This window comes from Eulemur rufifrons, chromosome 7 (assembly GCF_041146395.1).
Source record: "Eulemur rufifrons isolate Redbay chromosome 7, OSU_ERuf_1, whole genome shotgun sequence".
Taxonomy (NCBI): domain Eukaryota; kingdom Metazoa; phylum Chordata; class Mammalia; order Primates; family Lemuridae; genus Eulemur; species Eulemur rufifrons.
In genome coordinates, this window is record NC_090989.1 from 254,100,980 (window position 1) to 254,120,459 (window position 19,480).

Below are 19,480 nucleotides of genomic sequence, written 5' to 3' on the forward strand. Positions count from 1 at the left end.
CTAAGCACCTCTTGCTACTGGGTAGAGGATAGCTTTGGGGCTGACCCTTTCCTGAGATGGGGACTGTTATCTTATTCATCTCTCATTCTTGGTGACCTGCACTGAGTTTTTTTTTAATGAATGTGTTTAGTGGGGGATTTGATCTTTATATAACAAATGGTATCTTCAGCACATCCAGTAAAGACCAGTATCAACCTCACAGTCCCTCAGGTCCGCAGAGACTGTGAGGGTGTTTCATGGGTGGGAATCCTATTTTTATCTTCCTGTATGGGTCTTAAATTCTTCTTCTTTAAGACCCTGCATGGAAAATGTGTCTTCTACTATGCCGAAGGAACTGGTCTAGGAAAATCCCTTGAGAGGTAAGAATGCACTTACATATCAAAGGGTTGATTTGAAAATCTTGGGAGACATTCTATGAGGCTGACTTGTTTGTTACCCAGGAATCTGCCCCTCAGGAATTGAAGGACTTATTAAGCCGACTCTAGAAAAATACATTCCTAACATATCCTCCAAAGCCACCCATGTTACTTAGTTTATCTAAATTATTTGTATATAACATATAGGACTCTCTAATTTTTTCCCCTAATGTTTATCTGTCTTTGTTCATTTCTCATTTCATTAATAGTAACTTGTACTCTTGGCTTATTGCTTTTGTCAGTCTTTTTAAAAAATACATTAACTTTGTCTTTATTAAGTGAAATTTTATTCTAATTTTCTACTTTATTTCTGCTTTTAATTTTGTTCATTTGTTCACTCATTCAACAAACATTTGTTAAGTCTTTTTATGTGACAGGTCCTGAGAGAAAATGAATAGGGATATGACATTGTCTCTGTGCTCAAACAGTTGACGGTTTAATAAGAGGAGAGAAGAAATAGTGAAAGGAAAAAAACTAAGTTGACAAAAAATAGGTTCACTAATAGATTGAAAAATCGGGGAATAACTCCTAGAGATGTCTTTCAAGAACAGTGTCTTAAATGTCACTTGTAAAGCTTTTACATTCACAGAGAGAAAAATAATGAACTTGAGTCTATACTAAATAACATGCTGTAAAATATATGAGCCTGATCTTTTTCAAATGATCATTCTCTTTTCCTTTTTCTCTTTTCTTCTTCCCTACCCCTCCCCCCTCCCCTCTCCTCCCCTCCCCTCCCCTTCTCTTCCTTTCCCTTTCTTCTCTCTTTTTCTCTCTCTTTCCTTCTTGACAGGATCTCACTCTGTCACCCAGGCTGGAGTGTAGTGGCCAATCTCAGCTCACTGTAGCCTTGAACTCCTGGGCTCAAATGATCCTCCTATCTCAGCCTCCAGAGGAACTGGGGCTACAGGTGTGCATCACCATGCCTGGCTAATTTTTTAATATTTTGTAGAGACAGAGTCTCATTATGTTACCCAGGCTGGTCTCTAACTTCTGCCCTCAAGTGATCTCCCTCCTTGGCCTCCCAAAGTGCTTGGATTATAGGTGTGAGCCTCTGTACCCACCTTCTTTTCCTTTTTTAAAATAGGTTTTAAGGATGATTCTTTAATCTTTTCAGTTCAAGAACTTGAGTTGATGTGTAAGGAGCATTCCTTGAAGTATAACTGAGAGTTGCTTTTTGTGTTCTTATATATTTGAAACATTTTTCAGCTCAAGAAATTTGCCATTATTTCTTTGATTACAATTTTGTGCATTCCTCTTCCATTTTCTCTGTAAAGCCTATTGTAAATTGAAATCCTAATCTGAAATCAATCTGATTCTATATCTGACAGTTTCACTTGAAGTGCTATCCAGTTTCATTTTAAAATTTCAATTTAGTGCAGGGGTGGGGAACCTGGGCCCTTAAGGGCACATGTGGCCTTCTAGGTCCTTAAGTGTGGCCTTTTGATTAAATCCAAATTTTACAGAACAAATCCTTTTATTTTTATTATTATATTTTTGTTTGTCTTTTATATTTTTAGAATGAATGTATTTAAAATACCAAAGAATAAAATAAGTTTCAATGAAATAATCCTCCCAGATTGACCAGCACAATTAGAACGTTAGGAAGCCATAAGGACTAAGTTGACAGCTGCTATGCTCATGATTTAGTTCTAACTTCCCTGCCTGACTGGCATCACAACTGCACGAGGCTGGTTGGTGAGAGTTTATGGGGGTTGAGTACACCAGTCTGTTATCAGCTTTTGCACTGTGCACTGTGTTTCTGTTTGAGGTGGAATTTGTGAATAGTTGCACAGCTCAACAGCCTTTTTAAATTCTGTCTGCTTAACAGCCCATCCTGTCAAAGAAGAAGAAGGGAACACTGAAGGAAGAAAACAGATTTTTAAATGAGGATTGGGAATTGCAATATTATCTTGTTTCTGCTAAAGATAAGATGATTTACTTGCTTTATGTAATATCAACATTAAAGAAATTCAATGCTCATCAGCATTATAACACTCAAAAGGACCACAACTATTTTAAATTAGAGGGAGAGGCACGAAAGGTTGTATTGTAGAAATTAAATGATGAAAAGCAAAAGCAAAGACAATCCTTTCAAGCAGGAATAAGACCTGGAAATAATGCCACCAAAACAACTTTAAAGTAGCTGATATACTCGGGAAAAAAGGAAAGCCATTCAGTGATGTAGAAATTGTGAAACAATGCACTGTTGAAGTTGTAGGATGCTTACACCCTGATAACATTTGAAAGTACAAACAACTGCCTCTTTCAAGGAGAACCATAACTGATTGGCAGCATGAGTTAGCCTTCAACTTAACAGAACAACTTCATGCAGTACTTCAGAAGCAAAATATATATTATCCAGTCGCTTTGGATGAATCAATTGATGGCTATTGACTCAGCACAGGTTTTATACTTCTGCAGTCCCCAACCCCCGGGCCATGGCACTGGTCAGTGGCCTGTCAGGAGCCTGGCTACACAGCAGGAGGTGAGCAGCAGGTGAGCAAGCAGTGGGTGGGAGAGTGAGTGAGCTAAGCCCCACCTGCACCCATAGCTGCTCCCCATTGCTTGCACCAATGCCCAAACCCCACCCCCTGTCAGATCAGCGGCAGCATCAGACCCTCATAGGAGGGTGAATGAACCCTACTGCAAATTGCACATGCAAGGGATCCAGGTTGCATGCTCCCCATGAGAATCCAATGCTTGATGATCTGAGGTGGAGACAAGGAAGGCAGCAATGACCCCCACCCCCGCCATCCATGGAAGAATTGTCTTCCATGAAATCAGTCCCTGATGTCAAAAAGGTTGGGGACCGCTGCTGAAGATTTTCTTTGCTATGAAGAGTTACTTGCTTTGGGCACTCTTACGAACAAAACACGAGGCATAGATATCTTCAACAACTTTCAAGATAAATGTCATGAAGTTGGACTGAATATATACAGATGGTGTACCTTCCATGACAGGAAAACATGAAGGGTGTATTGCACAGATTTAAAGAAGTATTAACAGATCCAGATGTTCTCATTTCTTTTCATTGTATCTTGCAGCAGCAAAATCTCTGCTAAAGCTACTATTTTAAGTGACACTTTGCAACAAGTTATAAGTATTGTTAACAATATTTGTGCAAATGCAACATGGCATCATCAGTTTCATAACATGCTAAAGTTGAATGATGAGGTATTCAGTGTGGATTCACTGTATCATTCTAAAGTGCATTAGCTTTCACAGGGACAAGTGTTAGCCAAAATTTTATCTCTACAAGAATGGATAGTTAAATTTTATGAAGAACAGAATCAGCAATGTGAATTATTGAAAGAAGATTTCTACAGGAATGCAACATTTCTGTGTGATATCATGTCAAATCAAAACAACTTGAATATTTCTTTGCAAGGTAAAACTAAGTATAAATATGATATGTGGCAAAAAATCCAAGCATTTTGAAAAAAGCTATCTTTTTAAAAACACTTCTTCAAAAGGAAATTTTGCATGAACATTTTTCCCAGTTAGCAAAGGTCATTGATGAGCAAGATAATATATGCAAATCATTTGAAGAATATGCAGCTGTAATAGACATATTAATTGGAGAATACCATGAAAGGTTCACTGACATTGATAATCATGACAGCACACTCAAATTAGCATTTCAGCCTCACCTTGTAGATATCAGCAAGGCACCTAAGAACTACAGGTGGAATTGATTGAGCTCTTAGTAGATGACATTTTAAAGTCATTGTTTGATGCCAGAAAAGATCCAATTGAAATATGGAAAAATGCAGTAGTGTAGTCATGCCTTTGGCAACATGCCTGAAAAATACTTTCTTGGTTTTCAACCACATGCTGCTGCTGAATCTACATTCTCTTACCTAACCCAAATCAAGAAACTCTTAAGGTCACAAATGACTGATACCCATCTAAAGGACCAACAGAAACTGCAGACCTCCATGCTGCAACCAAATATTCAAATACTTTCCAAAAAAAAAAGCAGACACAATAAAGTCATTAAAAGGTTAGTTAACTTTAAAATTAACAAATAGTTTTCATTTTTTGAAATTATTAAGTACAGAGTAGTTAGAGTTTTACAAAATAATGTATATTTTTAAGTACATCTAATCGAAGTTTCTTGAATTGGACCTTATTTGATTATAGCTAAATTAATGTGGCCTTCCAACATGAAAAGGTTCCCCACCCCTGATTTAGTGTTACTTTTGACTCTTCGGTTTCTCTTCTATCTTTTCCTGCCTTCACTGATGTTTTTCATTTCTCAGTAGCATATACCAGTTTCCTGAAGTCTTCTAGTATCACCTCTTGTATCCCTTTTAAAGGGTTTATATCATTAATAGTCTGTTTGCTTTTAAGATAGCTGTCGCCTTGACATATTTAGCCTTCTCTATTTACAAAATCTTTTGAGAGAGTTTGCCTTTTCACATTCACTTTATTCCAGACAACCAGAAGTGTGTTCAGTTTGGAGGTTTGTGCCTTTTAGGGAATTTTGTCAAGTTGGTGCGTGCTCGGAGGAGGATGATCTAAAGTGATCCTGTATAATGAGGAACTGTTTGTTGAAGGAACTGAGAACATTTAGTCTGGAGCAGAGGAGACTTAAAGAAAATAAGATTTCTGTGTTCAAATCCGGAAAGGCTGGTGTATAGAAGAGGGAGCTAATTTATTCTGGATGGTGGTGGTGAAAATGGCCAGAGGGCAACAGTACTGCAGAGAAATAGCATTCAGCTTTATGTAAATAAACTTTCTAGCAATCAGATGACAGTGAATGACAGGACAGTTAGAGGCCAAATGACTTCTTGGCAGTGGAATTGTAGAGAGGATTCAAATGTTTGGGGATTTATATGGGCTTTTATTTTCTTCCATTAGCCCAGCAATCCAGAAGCGAATATTAAAACCATTAGCAGTTCATTCTCTTGACTTTAAACTCTCCTGCTCAGACCTTGCTGAGTCAGGGAGCCCTTTTAATGGCTTGGTTGTTGTAGCCATTTATTTAGTCTTTGGGGATCCCTGGATGAAGGTACATGCCAACCCAAAGTCTAGTTATAGAATGTCAATTAATTCTCTTAATTAGAGCCATATATGTTTATAGAAATCAATTAGCTAAATTGTATTTGGCAGCAGTTTCTTCACAATCCCCTATAAGTTACCACTGCAGTTCGGTAACCTTCAAAAGGAATGGAACAGCTGATGGTCTTCGTTTCTTATGGATATGTTTGAGATCCCTGACAACTCTGCAGTCATTAGGATACTAAAACAATGTGGACGTCAGACACTGCATCTTCCAGTGCTGTGATTACTTTAGGATTTCCAACTACTATGAGTGATATGGGGCTTTGAATTTCAAGACAGACTACAACAGATACCATCTTGCCTGGCTCCTAGATCTGGTGGAGACCTCAACTTGCATGGACGGAAGGAACTGTAGAAGTCATCTGGTCCATGTATTCCATGGATGTGTCCATGTACTCCATTGTAGTGTTCCTCCTTCTACATCCATGCAGTTAATTATTGAGCCTCTGCTGGAATACCTTCAGTGACTGGGATCTTAATAATCCTTAAGGAAACTCATTCTATCCCTACATCACAAGGAATACTACAAAGGTCTCACTTTAGCCTGAGCTAATGCCTCTCTGTGGCATTCCCCCATTAATCCTGGCTCTGCATCCCAGAATCCTGTAGAATATGTGTCTTCTACATGGCAGCCCTTGGGCTGTTTGTGACCATGATCATATGGGCTGCCCCAGGTTTTTTCTAATAAACATTCTCTGATTTTTCTTTTCTTTTTTTTTAATCAAAAATATAGTTTATTATCTCTTAAACAAGAAGCGGTACAATTAATAAAAGTATGTACCTAAACTCTCCACACAGTTTTGCCATCTTAACAATAGCTTGTTTATGCCAGGAGCGAAGAAGCCTAGAGAGTGAGTGGTAATGAAATCTCGAAAGGTGTTTTCCACAGCTTGTTAAGAATTGAATATTTTTCCTTGATTTTTCAATGAGTCTTCATTTGACTTGGTTTTAAGTCTCCTTACCATCCTAGATCCCATAGAAATGTACTGAAAGTGTGATGCTCAGGTATAAGACAGACCAAGTTAATATCCATATCCTGGAATAGCCAGCTGACTTGATCCTATAGAGGGCCTAACTGAGGCAATTGATATTTGAAAATAATATCCTGTGGCTTTGCTAGACATTTATTTTTCTGTCCTCTGTGATTAGTCTCTGTATTGTCAGGACACTAGAACTTACATTCTGGATCCTCCATGTTAAGTCTCACAGAAATATGATGTAGCTTTCATGTTCTTGGCAAAGGACATTAAATACTCCTTACTATAAAACAGCTTTTACAAATTGTTAACAAGAAGGCAAACATAGAAAAGTAGAATAATAAGGAAAAATCAGAAACAGAAGTAACAAAAAATAAATACAAATGGCCACAGCATATGAAAAATGTTGAGATATACTAGTAATCAAGTAACTTCAAATCAGAGCTATAATAAGCTCTGATTTAGAAAGATGTCTATGAGATATTCACAGGTTAAAAAAATGCAAAGTAAAGACCACTGAGTATAACATTCTATTTTTGTAGAAAATATATTTTAATATATGCAATAGAAGTCTCTATTAATTTAGGGCAAAGTTAGTATGAGTATATACCAAGTTGTTAACTGCATTAACTTCTGATGAGATGGATTGGATGCTTGAAGTAGGATGCCTATTTTATATAATTTTTAATGTGATGGACTTATGTGTGATATTTACCTTTGTTTTATATATTTTTCAAAATGTATATATATTTAAACCCATAATTGAATGCTACTTTCCATCCCATTAGCAAATTATTTTTAAAATGATAATATCTAATTTTTATGAGAATGTGGATATTTACTTTTGTCTTCTGTGTTTTTCAAAATATAAACTTTTAAGTCAGTAATATTGATCCTATTGACAAATATTTTTTAAAATTATGATATTCAATGTTTACAAAGGTCTATCCTGGCAGGAGTGCAGATTGGTAGCTTCTTGGAAGCAATTTAACAATATACATCCAAATTCTTAAAAATGAACATATGCTTAGATCCAATAATTTCACTTCTAGGAATTTATTCTGAGAAAATACCTGGGAAGTAGCCATTTGCCATGAATAAGGATTTTTTTTTCCTTGAGAATTACCTTGTGCCAGGCACATTCTTTATATTTGTAATTTTGTTTAATGTTCTTGACAATCTTATAAGGCAAATACACTATTGTCCTTATTTGTAAAATGTAAGTGATTTTGTTCAAAGTCATGTGTGTAGTAAGTGGCAGAACCAAATCTTTGTTTGTTTGAGACAAAGTCTCGCTCTGTTGCCCAGGCTAGAATGCAGTGGCATCATCACAGCTCATTGCATCCTCCAACTCCTGGGCTTGAGTGATTCTCCTGCCTCAGCCTCCCAAGTAGCTGGGACTACAGGAGTGCACAACCACGCCCAGCTTAGTTTTCTATTTTTGTAGAGATGGGATCTCACCATATTACTCAGGCTGGTCTTAAACTTCTGGGCTCAAGTGATTCTCCCTCCTTAGCCTCCCATGTCACTGGGATTGTAGGCATGAGGCACCCTGTCTGGCAGAACTGAAATCTTTCAGAGCTCAGAGCCTGTGTTCTTAACCACTATGATGATTTCACTGATAGATCAGGCAGAGGAAAAGAAAGAGGAGGGAGCTTGTGAAGAGGCCACAGGAAGAACAGGAGATGGTGATATTATTATTAATTTTATAATTATTAATATATAATCTTGTTCCTCCACCTGGAATACCTCATCTCTGGGACATCTTTTCCCCATGCCCACTTCTCTGCCTAGGAACTTCTGTTTGTTCTTTAAGAACTCGATTCACATGCCATCTCCTCTGAGGAGCCTTCCCACATCCCATCTCCCCAAACCTCCAACCCTCTGGAATCCCACAAAAATTTGCTCAGATTTCCATTATAGCCCAGGTTATATTATAAAGTGTTCATTTTCATACCTCCTCAAGGGGTACTAAATTCAGAACTCCTCAAGGGCAAGGACTATGTCTAATTATTCCTTGTGGTTCCATTGCTTAGCTCAGCTCATTGTAGGTGCTCAGGGAAAGTGAGGTTGAATGAATCAATCATCACACCTCGAGGACCCTCTGTCTTATCAGGGACTATGCTAAGAGATATAAAGTTAAAAAGATCAGGCCTTTGGCCCTTTAAAGTTCATAAACAAATTGAGGATCTGTTCCTATCTTTCAATTCTACATTATACCAACACAAACTAGCTTAAAAGCAAAAAAAGAATGTGGGCAGGGGACAGAATTTATTTGTCCTGGGCAGGTTACTTCTATTAATAGTTTCAGGAATAGCTGAGTCTAAGATCCAAGGGTTTCCAACAATGTTATCCTCCAGATTAGGTCTCTTTCTATAACCTGCTCTTGGGTGGCTTCATCCTCAGGAATTTTTTTTTTTCCATGCAAAAGTCCCTCACAGCTTCATGTTTACATCCAATTGATGTACATCAAACGTAGAGGTTTTTATGCCAATGGTCCTAGCAAAAGTCCTAGGAGTAATTCTCAATGCTTTAAATTGAGTCACCTGCCCTTCACTGAACCCATTATGGTAACTCTAAATAGGCCTACATCACATGCCTATCTCTGGATTTGGAATTGGGGTTGAGCCCATCCAAATCATATGGATTAAAAGTGAGGGAAGGTTGTTCACCAGAGGAAAATCAAGTTGCTGTTACTAAAACGGGGAGAAGATATTAGGCAAGCAAAAACCAACACATGTCCTCCATAGAGGAGATGTCCCATACATCAGTAATTATATGGTAAGGCTAGGAGTGATGCCTGTCTTAAGTGCTTACAGCCAAAGATTAGGTAGGAGAAATGGATCACTTCAAGGACAGCTGTCCACAAACACCTTCTAGGAGGAAGCCTATGAACTAGGCCTTTTAGATAGGTAGGATTATGGTAGATGAAGATGAAGAGGCCTTCCAGACATGTGGAAAGGCATGAACAAAGGCAGGGAGGTAATGATCATTTGGAGGTTTTCCAAGTTTGCTGGGAACTTTTGGGAATTAAGTCTGGAACTTTGGTTGGGGCTAGATCTATACATAGTCTAATAAATGCTAATCCTTTATGCAGATTTCTTCCGTATATGATCTCAAAAAAGAGTAATTTGGGCAGATACCAGGAGTAGGATTATTCTTCCCATGTTACTGATGGGGCAAGTGAGGCCTAGTGCAAGAGATGCCTGCTGAGAGTTCACCCTCTTGTGACCAGAGACGGAATAGCTCAAGAAGCCCAATTTCTGCCCTCCAGCCCAGGACTGTGCCCCTCCCCCCATCCATAGTAAAAATAAAATCTGGGTTTGGAAATCACCAGGACAGCAGCCGTGGCTCAGCCCCAGGGCCAGCCTGAGGACACCTTTGCAGGAAGCTGTGGGAACAACCATATAGGCAGAAAGAAGGTATCTGACTTGCATAATGGCTGAGAGCAGAGACTCTGGAGTCAGGCCTGGTTTTGATTCTCAGTTTCATAAGTTAAGGTGTTACCTTGGGTAGATTATAAAACTTCTCTAAGCCTTAGTTTCCTCATCTGGAAACAAGGAAAAGAACAATACCTATCTTATAGGATGGTTCATGAGGTCTGAATGAGGTATTGCATATTAAGAACTTAGCACTCTCTTCCTCGTCTGGGCTGATCTCCACTTCCTCATCCAGTCTCGTCCCATCTGGTCTCATCTTCCTTGACTGGTCACGTCTGGTCTGGTCTCCTCTTCCTCATCTGGTCCCGTCTCCTCTTCCGGTCTGGTCTCCTCTTCCTCGTCTGGTCTCCTCTGGTCCCATCTCTTCTTCCTCATCTGGTCTCGTCTCCTCTTCCTCATCCAGTCTCATCTTTTCTTCCTCATCCGGTCTGGTCTACTCTTCCTCGTCTGGTCTGTTCTCCTCTTCCTTGTCTGGTCTCCCCTGGTCGCGTCTCCTCTTCCTCATCTGGTCTGGTCTCCTCTTTTGAATAAGGATTTTTATTATAAAAATTGGAAAGACAAAAATGTCTAATGGGAGTACTACTCAGCTATAAGAAACAATGGTGATGTAGCACCTCTTGTATTTTCCTGGATAGAACTGGAACCCATTCTACTAAGTGAAGTAACCCAAGAATGGAAAAATAAGCACCACATGTACTCACCATCAAATTGGTTTCACTGATCAATACCTAAATGCACATATAGGAATAACATTAATCGGGTGTCAGGTAGATGGGAGGGGGGAGAAGGGGATGGGTGTATACATACATAATGAGTGCGATGCACACCGTCTGGGTGATGGACACGCTTGAAGCTCTGACTTGGTGGGGAGTGGGGGGCAAGGGCAATATATGTAACCTAAACTTTTGTATCCCCATAATATGCTGAAATAAAAAAAGTGGATATTAAAGTTAAGAAAAAATCCTTTATAGTATATAAACTATAATCCGTCGATACAGTTTATATATATTCTAAACAACATACATTTTTTAAAAATCAGAGAATATTTATCAAATGTCTACTATTTGCTTAATAATAAATTTGAAAAATCCCTTCAACCACTTGTGAATTGTATCTAAAAGCAAAACAGTGTAAAAACAATGTAAAATGTAAAACAAGATAAAGTATGTGTTTTGATGTACAAAAAAACCCCCAAAAGTCTAATGATAGATTTATTGAATAAATGATATGATCAGAGAAAATACCACTAATAACCATTTTAATGATGATGGTGTAAATGCTTAAATATTAATATGGAATAATGTTCATGAAATCATAGTGGCAAAAGTATATCTCATTTTAATTAAAAAACATACGCATATGTAAGCATAGAAAAAGAATGAAAAAATAAGTTGATAATTTGGGGGTAGAATTATAGGTGATTTTATTTTGATTATATTTTTCTGTGTGTTTTACTATAAGCATATATTACTTTAAATTTTTAAAGTAAGTTTAAAAATAAAATATTATTAAGGGCTTATAGTAGAAATCAGCTGTCCCTGCCCTACTCCTCTTTAGCCTCTAATTTCTTTTCTTAGAAGCAACCTCTTCCAGCACTTTTAGCTGTTTTTCTCTGGTATTTTCCTCCATATTTCTGAGGAAATATTTTTGTATTACCATTTCCTCATTTATTTGTTTTGGACACTATCTAATTGCTATAGTAAATAAGGACTTAGCTCTTAGGCTCCCACACTAGCTTCCATTCACCATATCTTCCCAATATCATTATATCACTGCTTTTGAGAAATCATTTTTCAGTGTTTATATTATTATGACAGTAAAAATATTGTTCATTACTGAGAGATTTGAAGGCATGGTTTCAATGTCTTCCAACTTCCTTTGTTGTTACTGAGAAATATAACACCATTTTTATTCTCAGTTGTTTGTATGTGATTTTTTTTCTTTCTGGAAATTTTGAAGATACTTTCTGTTTCTAGTTTCTGAAATTTTACAATGTTGTTCCTTGATGTGAATCTTTTTTCATCCATTAGGCTGGCCAATTAGTAGATGTTCTTAATCTGAAAGTTTAGGTTCTTCAGGGAAATTTTATTGAATTATTTGACAAATTCCTTACCTCCATTTCCTTTATTTTCTACTTCTAGAACTTCTATTAGATGAATATTGGACCTCCTGGATTGATATTATACATTTATAGTCTATTGTGTTTTCTCTATCTTTGGCTCTTGGTTACTCTGTCTACAATATTTCATTGACTACATTTTTCACTTTTTAATTGAATTTTTTATTCCAGCTATCTTATTTTTAATTTTCAAGTGTTCATTCTTATTTTCTGATAGTTCCTTTTTTAAAAAAATTCTCTTCCTGTTTCATGTATTTAATACTTTATCTTTTTGAGGATTTAAATTATAGATTAAAATTTTTTTCTATTTCCTGCATTGTCTCTGTTTCTTCTGATTTTTTCTATTGTTTGAGCTGTTTTTCACAATGCAGGCTTTCCTTAAATATCCATTCATTGGTAAAAGTAAAGCAGTAAAAACAAATGATTAGAAACTTCATATGTTGGGTTGGGCTCATTGATGAATAGATTTGAATGCAGGGTGATCTGGTAGCAAGTTGCCTTTTCACTGGGGGAATCCTGAAAGTGTCAATATCTGAAGGTCTTTTCTCTGGTGCTATTCGGGTATCCAGAGAAGGATTTTCTAATCTCATGTCTGAGATATGTCTTAGTCTGTTTTGTGTTGCTATAATAGAATACCACAGACTGGGTAACATATAAAGAAAAGAAATTGGCCAGGCATGGTGGCTCACTCCTGTAATCCTATCACTCTGAGAGGCCGAGGTGGGAGGATCATTTGAGGTCCAGCTAATTTTAAAATTTTTTTTAGGGATGGGATCTTGCTGTGTTGTCCAGGCTGGTCTTGAACTCTTAGCCTCAAGCAATCCTCTCCTGTCAGCCTCTCAAAGCCTTGGAATTACAGGTGTGAGCCACCACACCAGGCTCTCTTTTCATTTTTATATCCTGGTTAGTTCTCTTTCCTTGTACCCCTGGTATAGATCCCACTATTACTCTGTTGATTGCTGCTGGATTCTATTTGCTAATATTTTATGTAGTAGATTTATATTTGTAAGGGAGATTGTGTTTTTACTTATGATACTGTTTTGCCAGAACTGGTATCAATGTTCTGCTGGCTCCTTAAAAAAAATTTGGAAACTTTCCTTCTTTATGACCTAGAACAGTTGAAATAGTGTTGAGGAAAAAATTAACTAAGCTGGCGAAAGGCAACATGGTATCCTCAATTGGACCCTGGAACAGAAAAGGAACATTAGTGGAAAAACTGGTAAAATTTGAATATAGTCTATAGTTTAGTTAATAGGATTGTACCAATGTAAATTTCTTAATTTTGACAAAGGTACCATGGTTATGTAAGATGTTAATATTAGGGAAAGCTGAATGAAGAGTATATGGGAACTCTGTATTATCTTTGCAACCTTTTTATACATCTAAAAGTATTCTGAAATAAAAGATTATTTAAAATAAAAAATCATTAGGGTATGCTTCATATAGATATATAAGAATTTACCTTTGAACCTGTCTGTCCCTGGTTTTTTTAGGGGGGTAGATTAGCTCTTTAACAAATTGCACTTCTATGGTAATTGTCTTTGTAGATTTTCTATCTCTTCTAGGGTCATCTTAGATAATTTATATTTTCCTTGAAAGCCATCCATGTCATCACAGTTTTCAAATGTATTTATTTGTGTAGTGTTAAGCCACTTAGTCTATTATAATTCTTTTTTATTTGCTTTGTATCCATGTTTATTTCCCAATGCTATTATCTTATATTGTATGATTATTTATTGGATTATGAAATTAGTGAGTTAAGACTGTTATTTTAAAAAGTAAAATAGAATAGAAAAATATCAGTACATATTGCTTTATGAAACTTTAATCTCAAGCACATGTGTATATTTTCTTGGTAACTTGACAATATCTGTCTATCAAAGCACAAATACATGTAACTTTTGACCTAGCAATTTAAAACTTGGGAACTTATCCAGATATATAATTACATACGTGCAGAAATGATATATGTACAACACAACTCATTGCGGCTTTGTTTATAATAGCAAAAGATTGGCAGTAACCTCAAATGTCTGTCAACAGAGGACTACTTTTAAAATTACAGTACATTCATACAATAGAATACTCAGTAATTGTCAAAAAGAATGAAGAAGTACTCTATTTACTGATGTGGAAAGATATCAAGGATATATATGCTAAGGAGAAAAAAGCGTGGTACTGAACAGTGTGTATGGTGTACTACTATTTGTGTTAAGAAGAGGAAATGCAATACCTATATTTATATTTTCTTATGTAGGCATAAAGAAACTCTGGAAGGACAAATAGAGAACAAGAGCAGTGATTATGTGTGAACATGAGAACTAGGTGAATGGGGGCAAGTAAGGATAGAAGAGAGACTTTTCACTGTCTACATATTTTTTATTTTGATAAGAACACTAACATGAGATCTACCCTCTTAACGAATCTATAAGAACACAATACACTAACTGTATATCTTTTTTATAGGTTCGTGTTGAATTATACAAGTGAATTACCTATTCAAAAATTAAATATACAATATTGAGCAAAAGAAGCATCACTTAGAAGGTATATACAATGTGATTAAGAATGCTTCCATGAGCATGTAGTTCCAATGCAGGCAAAACCGAACTGGGTTGTCCAGGGCTGCACAGGTAGCTAGGGGAGGGAGGACACACACAATGAGATATATTTCATCCTATGTATTTCTTCACAAAGTTTGAGAAACCGTATCTATTTTATTCTTTCATCCTTTCATCCTTATGTTTAACTCTTTAAGATATTAAGCCAAACTGTTTATCACAAGACTCTCTTTAGGGCAGAGGGTTACTAAAGTTGTTCACTCTGAGGACACCGAGTACCCATTTATGATGATTTCAGATGGAAGGAAAACACTAGTTATTTGATCAGCATCTCTTAAAATGGGTAAATACAGGAAACATCATACTGGTTTGCCAGAAGCCTCTTTATAGTATTTAGGTTAGCTTCTTAAGAACGTTCTTCTTCCTTTTAGGTAAATGGAAGAGCTGGAGACCAGTTTATTCCAGACACGGAAAGCACACAGAATAGAACAAATGGTGGCAAGATGGCTTCGGCGCTCCCGGGACAGCTCAGCCGGGTAAGGCTCCTGGGCTAGCAGAGATTTCTACCTGTAAAGGTTTGGTGTCCCTGTGGGAGGAGTTTTGCCAGTCCTGGCAGTACCTTGGGATGACTATCTATAGCTTGCTTTGTTCTTACACCATATGGTAGGAGAAATGTAAACAGGTCAGCAATTTTGCTGGAGTGCCTTTTCCATGGACCTCTACCCCCAACATGCACCTACATACACGGAGACACTCACCCCAAACTCACACATTAACAGAGACAAGCACACTCTCACACAGATTTATATATACAAATACACTCATCCATACTGGGACTCATGTACAAGTGTACTCTCTAGAACACACACTCATATACTCTTTTGATATCTCTCTCTCTCATACACACGCACACACACACACTCACACACACTCCTCATCTTAGTACTTGACACGAAAGTCAGGCAATCTACTGTTTATATTCTTTCCCTGTCTTTGTTTCCAGCAGCTGTTCCTTCCTTGAAGTCCCTATTTCATTCTAAACAAAATAAAATGAAATCAAATACAGATCTGATTTGACTGCTACAGGAGAACTTTAAAATATGTTCTGTTTCAAAGCGTTCATTTTCCATCTCAGATTTCCCATCTGGCCCTGGCACAGAGATGAAATATCATGTGTCAGGTGTTTCTGAGACACACATTCTTCCAAAGGAACTGGAAACAGCTGTTCTACTGCTGAGTAATAAAATTTGCTCAGGGCGACACTGCCCTGTGGCCAACTTCTCTGATCCTCACACAGAGAGATCAGATAAGGCTGGTAGAATGAGCCCCATTTTACAGATTAAACCCCTAAGGCTCAAAGAGTGACTTGTTTAGGACCACTCCCACTGCCATGGGTCTCCATTTCATATAGAATGAAGTTTAAATGTTAATATTTTGGGGGGGTTGACATTTCAAGGCTCTCCAAGATCGACCCACAATCCTTTACAGCTATTTGTCTTACTGTGCTTCATTCATATTCCAGCTAAAGTGAACTACTCATTGTTCTCTTACTACAAACACACCCCCTCCTCCCCTTTACCCCTGGGACCTAAGCTCCCATGCCAGATCCTTTCCTCCCATCTCCATGTGTCCACAGCCCACCCCCAGTTGAAGGCCTGGCTGAAGTGCTGGGTCTTCCATGAAGTGTTCACCAGTTCACAGTCAGAATTAATCTCTCTCATCGGGCCCCACAGTATTTGATTCATAGCATTGACATTGTGCTTCTCCTGATGTGTTCAACTTATTTGAGCACATTCCTTTTCTTTCTTCTAGACCTGCTTTCTGTGAGTTCAAGGAAAGTACTGACCTCATCTCTATAGCCCAGAAGTGATTGAGTTGCACGAGCACTGTAGGGGGTCAAGTAATGCTTGATGAGTGAATGGGAAAATTGCTAAGCACATGGTTTCCCAGAGTGGGCTCTGCGAAACCTAGTCCTGTGTGATGCTGCGCCACTAAAAAAGGTCTGTGGCCAGATATGTTTGGGAAATAATGCAGCCTATCTCCCACTTCTACCCCCTCATTGATGATTTATTATGCACATTATGCATATAGTATGAATTAAAGGCTCTGAGAAGCCTTCAGAAAAGAGACCTGTTTAACTTGACGTTGCCTATATGTTTGACCTTGGAACCCTCTAACATCCTGCTTCTCTCACAGAACGTAAATGAAAGCTAATGGAAAAAAAATCTCTAGCAAGTTTTTTTCCCACATCTTTTTTGAGATATATTTCATATACCATAAAATTCACCCATTTAAAGTGTATAATTTAGTGATTTTTAGTATATATTTGTGTATATACAGAATTGTATAACTGTCACCACAATGTAATTTTAGAACATTTTCAATAATCCAAAGAGCAACCCCATACCCATTAGCAGTCATTTTCCATTCACCCCTCCCCCAGTCCCAAGTAATCACTAATTTACTTTCTATCCTTATAGATTTGCTTATTCTGGATATTCCACATAAATGGAATCATACAATATGTGGTCTTTTGTGACTGGCTTCTTTCACTTAGCATGATGTGTTCAAAGTTCATCCATGCTATAACATGGATCAGTATTTCATTTTTATTGTCAAATAATATTCCATTATGCAATATTTTCGTTGTCCATTTATCAGTTGATATAAACATTGGGGTAGGTATATAAACCCAAATTTTACATATATATATATATATATATATATAAGATATGTATAATATAAACCTTGTAGTTATTTCCACTTTGGGACTATTGTGAATAATGCTGCTATGAATATTTGTGTAAAAGTTTTTGTTTGAACATATGTTTTCATTCCTTTTGAGTATACAATTAGGAGTGGAATAGTTGGGTCATATGGTAACTCTATGTTTAGTCTTTTGAGGAACTGCCAGGCTGTTTTCCAAAGTGGCGGTACCATTTTAGATTTCCATTAGCAGTATGTAAGGGTTCCAGTGCCTCCACATCTTTGCTAACACTTGCTATTATTATCTGTCTTTTTTACTGTAGCCATCCTAGTGGGTGTAGAGTGGTATCTCACTGTGGTTTTGATCTACATTTCCCTGATGGCTAATGACATTAAACATCTTTCCATGTGTCTAGAGAGTTTTGCTTTTCAAGTGCTTGAGAAAGAGAAGGGAGAAAGGTTCTTTTCAGTGCCCATGGAAGACATCATTTCTGTGTTTCTGGATAAATCACATGGAGCCTTGTTTAAATTTTGGTTCTCATCTCTAATCCTATAACTTTGGTGTCTTCAGATTACTTGAAAATGACCAATAACCAAAAAAGCTAAGTTTGGGGTAAATAATTACATTTCCCAGGAGTGGAGTAAATGGTACCTCCTACCAGCCAGTCGTTTAATGAAGAAACCTGAGAGGCATCCTGAACCCTTGAAGCCCCTGCATACACCCCATCAGCTGCTCCTGTCAGTTTGCCATCAGACATATCTCAGATCTATCCACCTCCCTGTCCCTGGGAGCATTGCCAAGGTCACTCCTTTACCCTTTCCCTGTTCTAGCTGATTATCCACCCTGCAGCTATAGCAGACTTTTGAAAATGCAAAATGTTCCTGTCTGCACTAGCCCCCAGCTCCACCCCACCCCATCACACCTCAAGCCCTTCACCTACCACTTTGCCACAGCCTACAAGTCTCCTCATGATCTGGCCCCAGCCCACACTCCAACCTTGTCTTGTTCCTCTTGCTTCCTTGCTCACCATTCTCCATTGTTTTGCTTCCATTCAGTTCCTGGAATTAATCAAGCTCTTGCCTATCTCAGGGACTTTGCTGTTCCGTTGGCCTAGAAAGTTTTTTTTCCTTTTCTTTTTATGTGTGGCAGCCCCTTATTCTTCAGATTAAGCTTAAACATCACTTTCCTTGAGAGGCCTTTCCTGACCACCTAAGGCACAGTGGGTCCATCCTCTTGTTTGTTTCCTCCTGAGTACTTACCTCCTGCTCACACTTTATAATAATATGTACATTTGCTTATTTATTCATTGTTACCTCCCCTGTTTTATTGTATGGCCCTTCTCCAACCGTCCTGTCATATATGAGACAGGCATCATGACTGTCTTGTTTTACAAAGTATATTCAGCCCTGACACAGTGCATCGTATGTAATAGATGGTCAATACATTTTTATAAACTAAGGGCATTCATAGTAAGGGACTGTCTTAGTTATTAAAATATATTTAAAATCTCCATCCATCTTTCTTCCAAAAGGAAATTTTAATGGCTTACAGTTTTCTAACATGTAGAAAAATTAAAGAAATGGAAACATTATGTACAGGTTGCAAACCAACTAGGTTGCAACCATTCAAATACTATGATTTAGCATTTGAATACTAACATTAGCTCTGAATTTCCTGGTATCTGGGGCAAGAAATGAAGGAGGTATTAATACATTGAAATATTTTCTATAGTCCAGAAAAAGGAAACATAGAAGTGCATCTACAATCATATAATTTTACATGCACATTTTAACAATTCTATTGTTTTCAGACTTTTAAAAACTTCCAATCATTTCAGCCAGTTGTACTTACTTTTCTTACAATTGGCATTTTTTCCATAAAATTTAAACTTTATTTCTGGCCCTTAAGTGAATTGTCTAGGGGTAAATTAGTCAAAAATAACTGTTTCCATTTCCAAACATTACTAAACAAATTGATAACTTTTATGCACCTGGGGTAATGTTAGAGCTTTTTTTTAATTTTTTTTTTTTTTTTTTTTTTTGGAGACAGGTTCTTGCTCTGTTGCCCAGGCTAGAGTACAGTGGCATCATCATAGCTCACTGCAACCTCAAACTCCTGGGCTCAAGCAATCCACCTGCCTCAGCCTCCCAAGTAGCTGGGACTACCTGTGCCTGCTACCATACCTGGCTAATT

General features: G+C 37.4%; 1 protein-coding gene across 3 annotated transcripts in view; it reads left to right on the forward strand.

Annotated features, from left to right (window-relative positions):
* Positions 1–19,480, forward strand: part of FRMPD1 (FERM and PDZ domain containing 1) — a 134,360-nt gene that overhangs the window by 71,828 nt on the left and 43,052 nt on the right. For all 3 annotated transcript variants that reach the window (XM_069474449.1, XM_069474450.1, XM_069474451.1), the window contains exon 2: positions 15,012–15,116. In XM_069474449.1, the coding sequence (XP_069330550.1) occupies positions 15,016–15,116 (101 nt within the window). In that variant the 5' untranslated portion in view covers positions 15,012–15,015. The remainder of the gene's footprint in view (positions 1–15,011; positions 15,117–19,480) is intronic.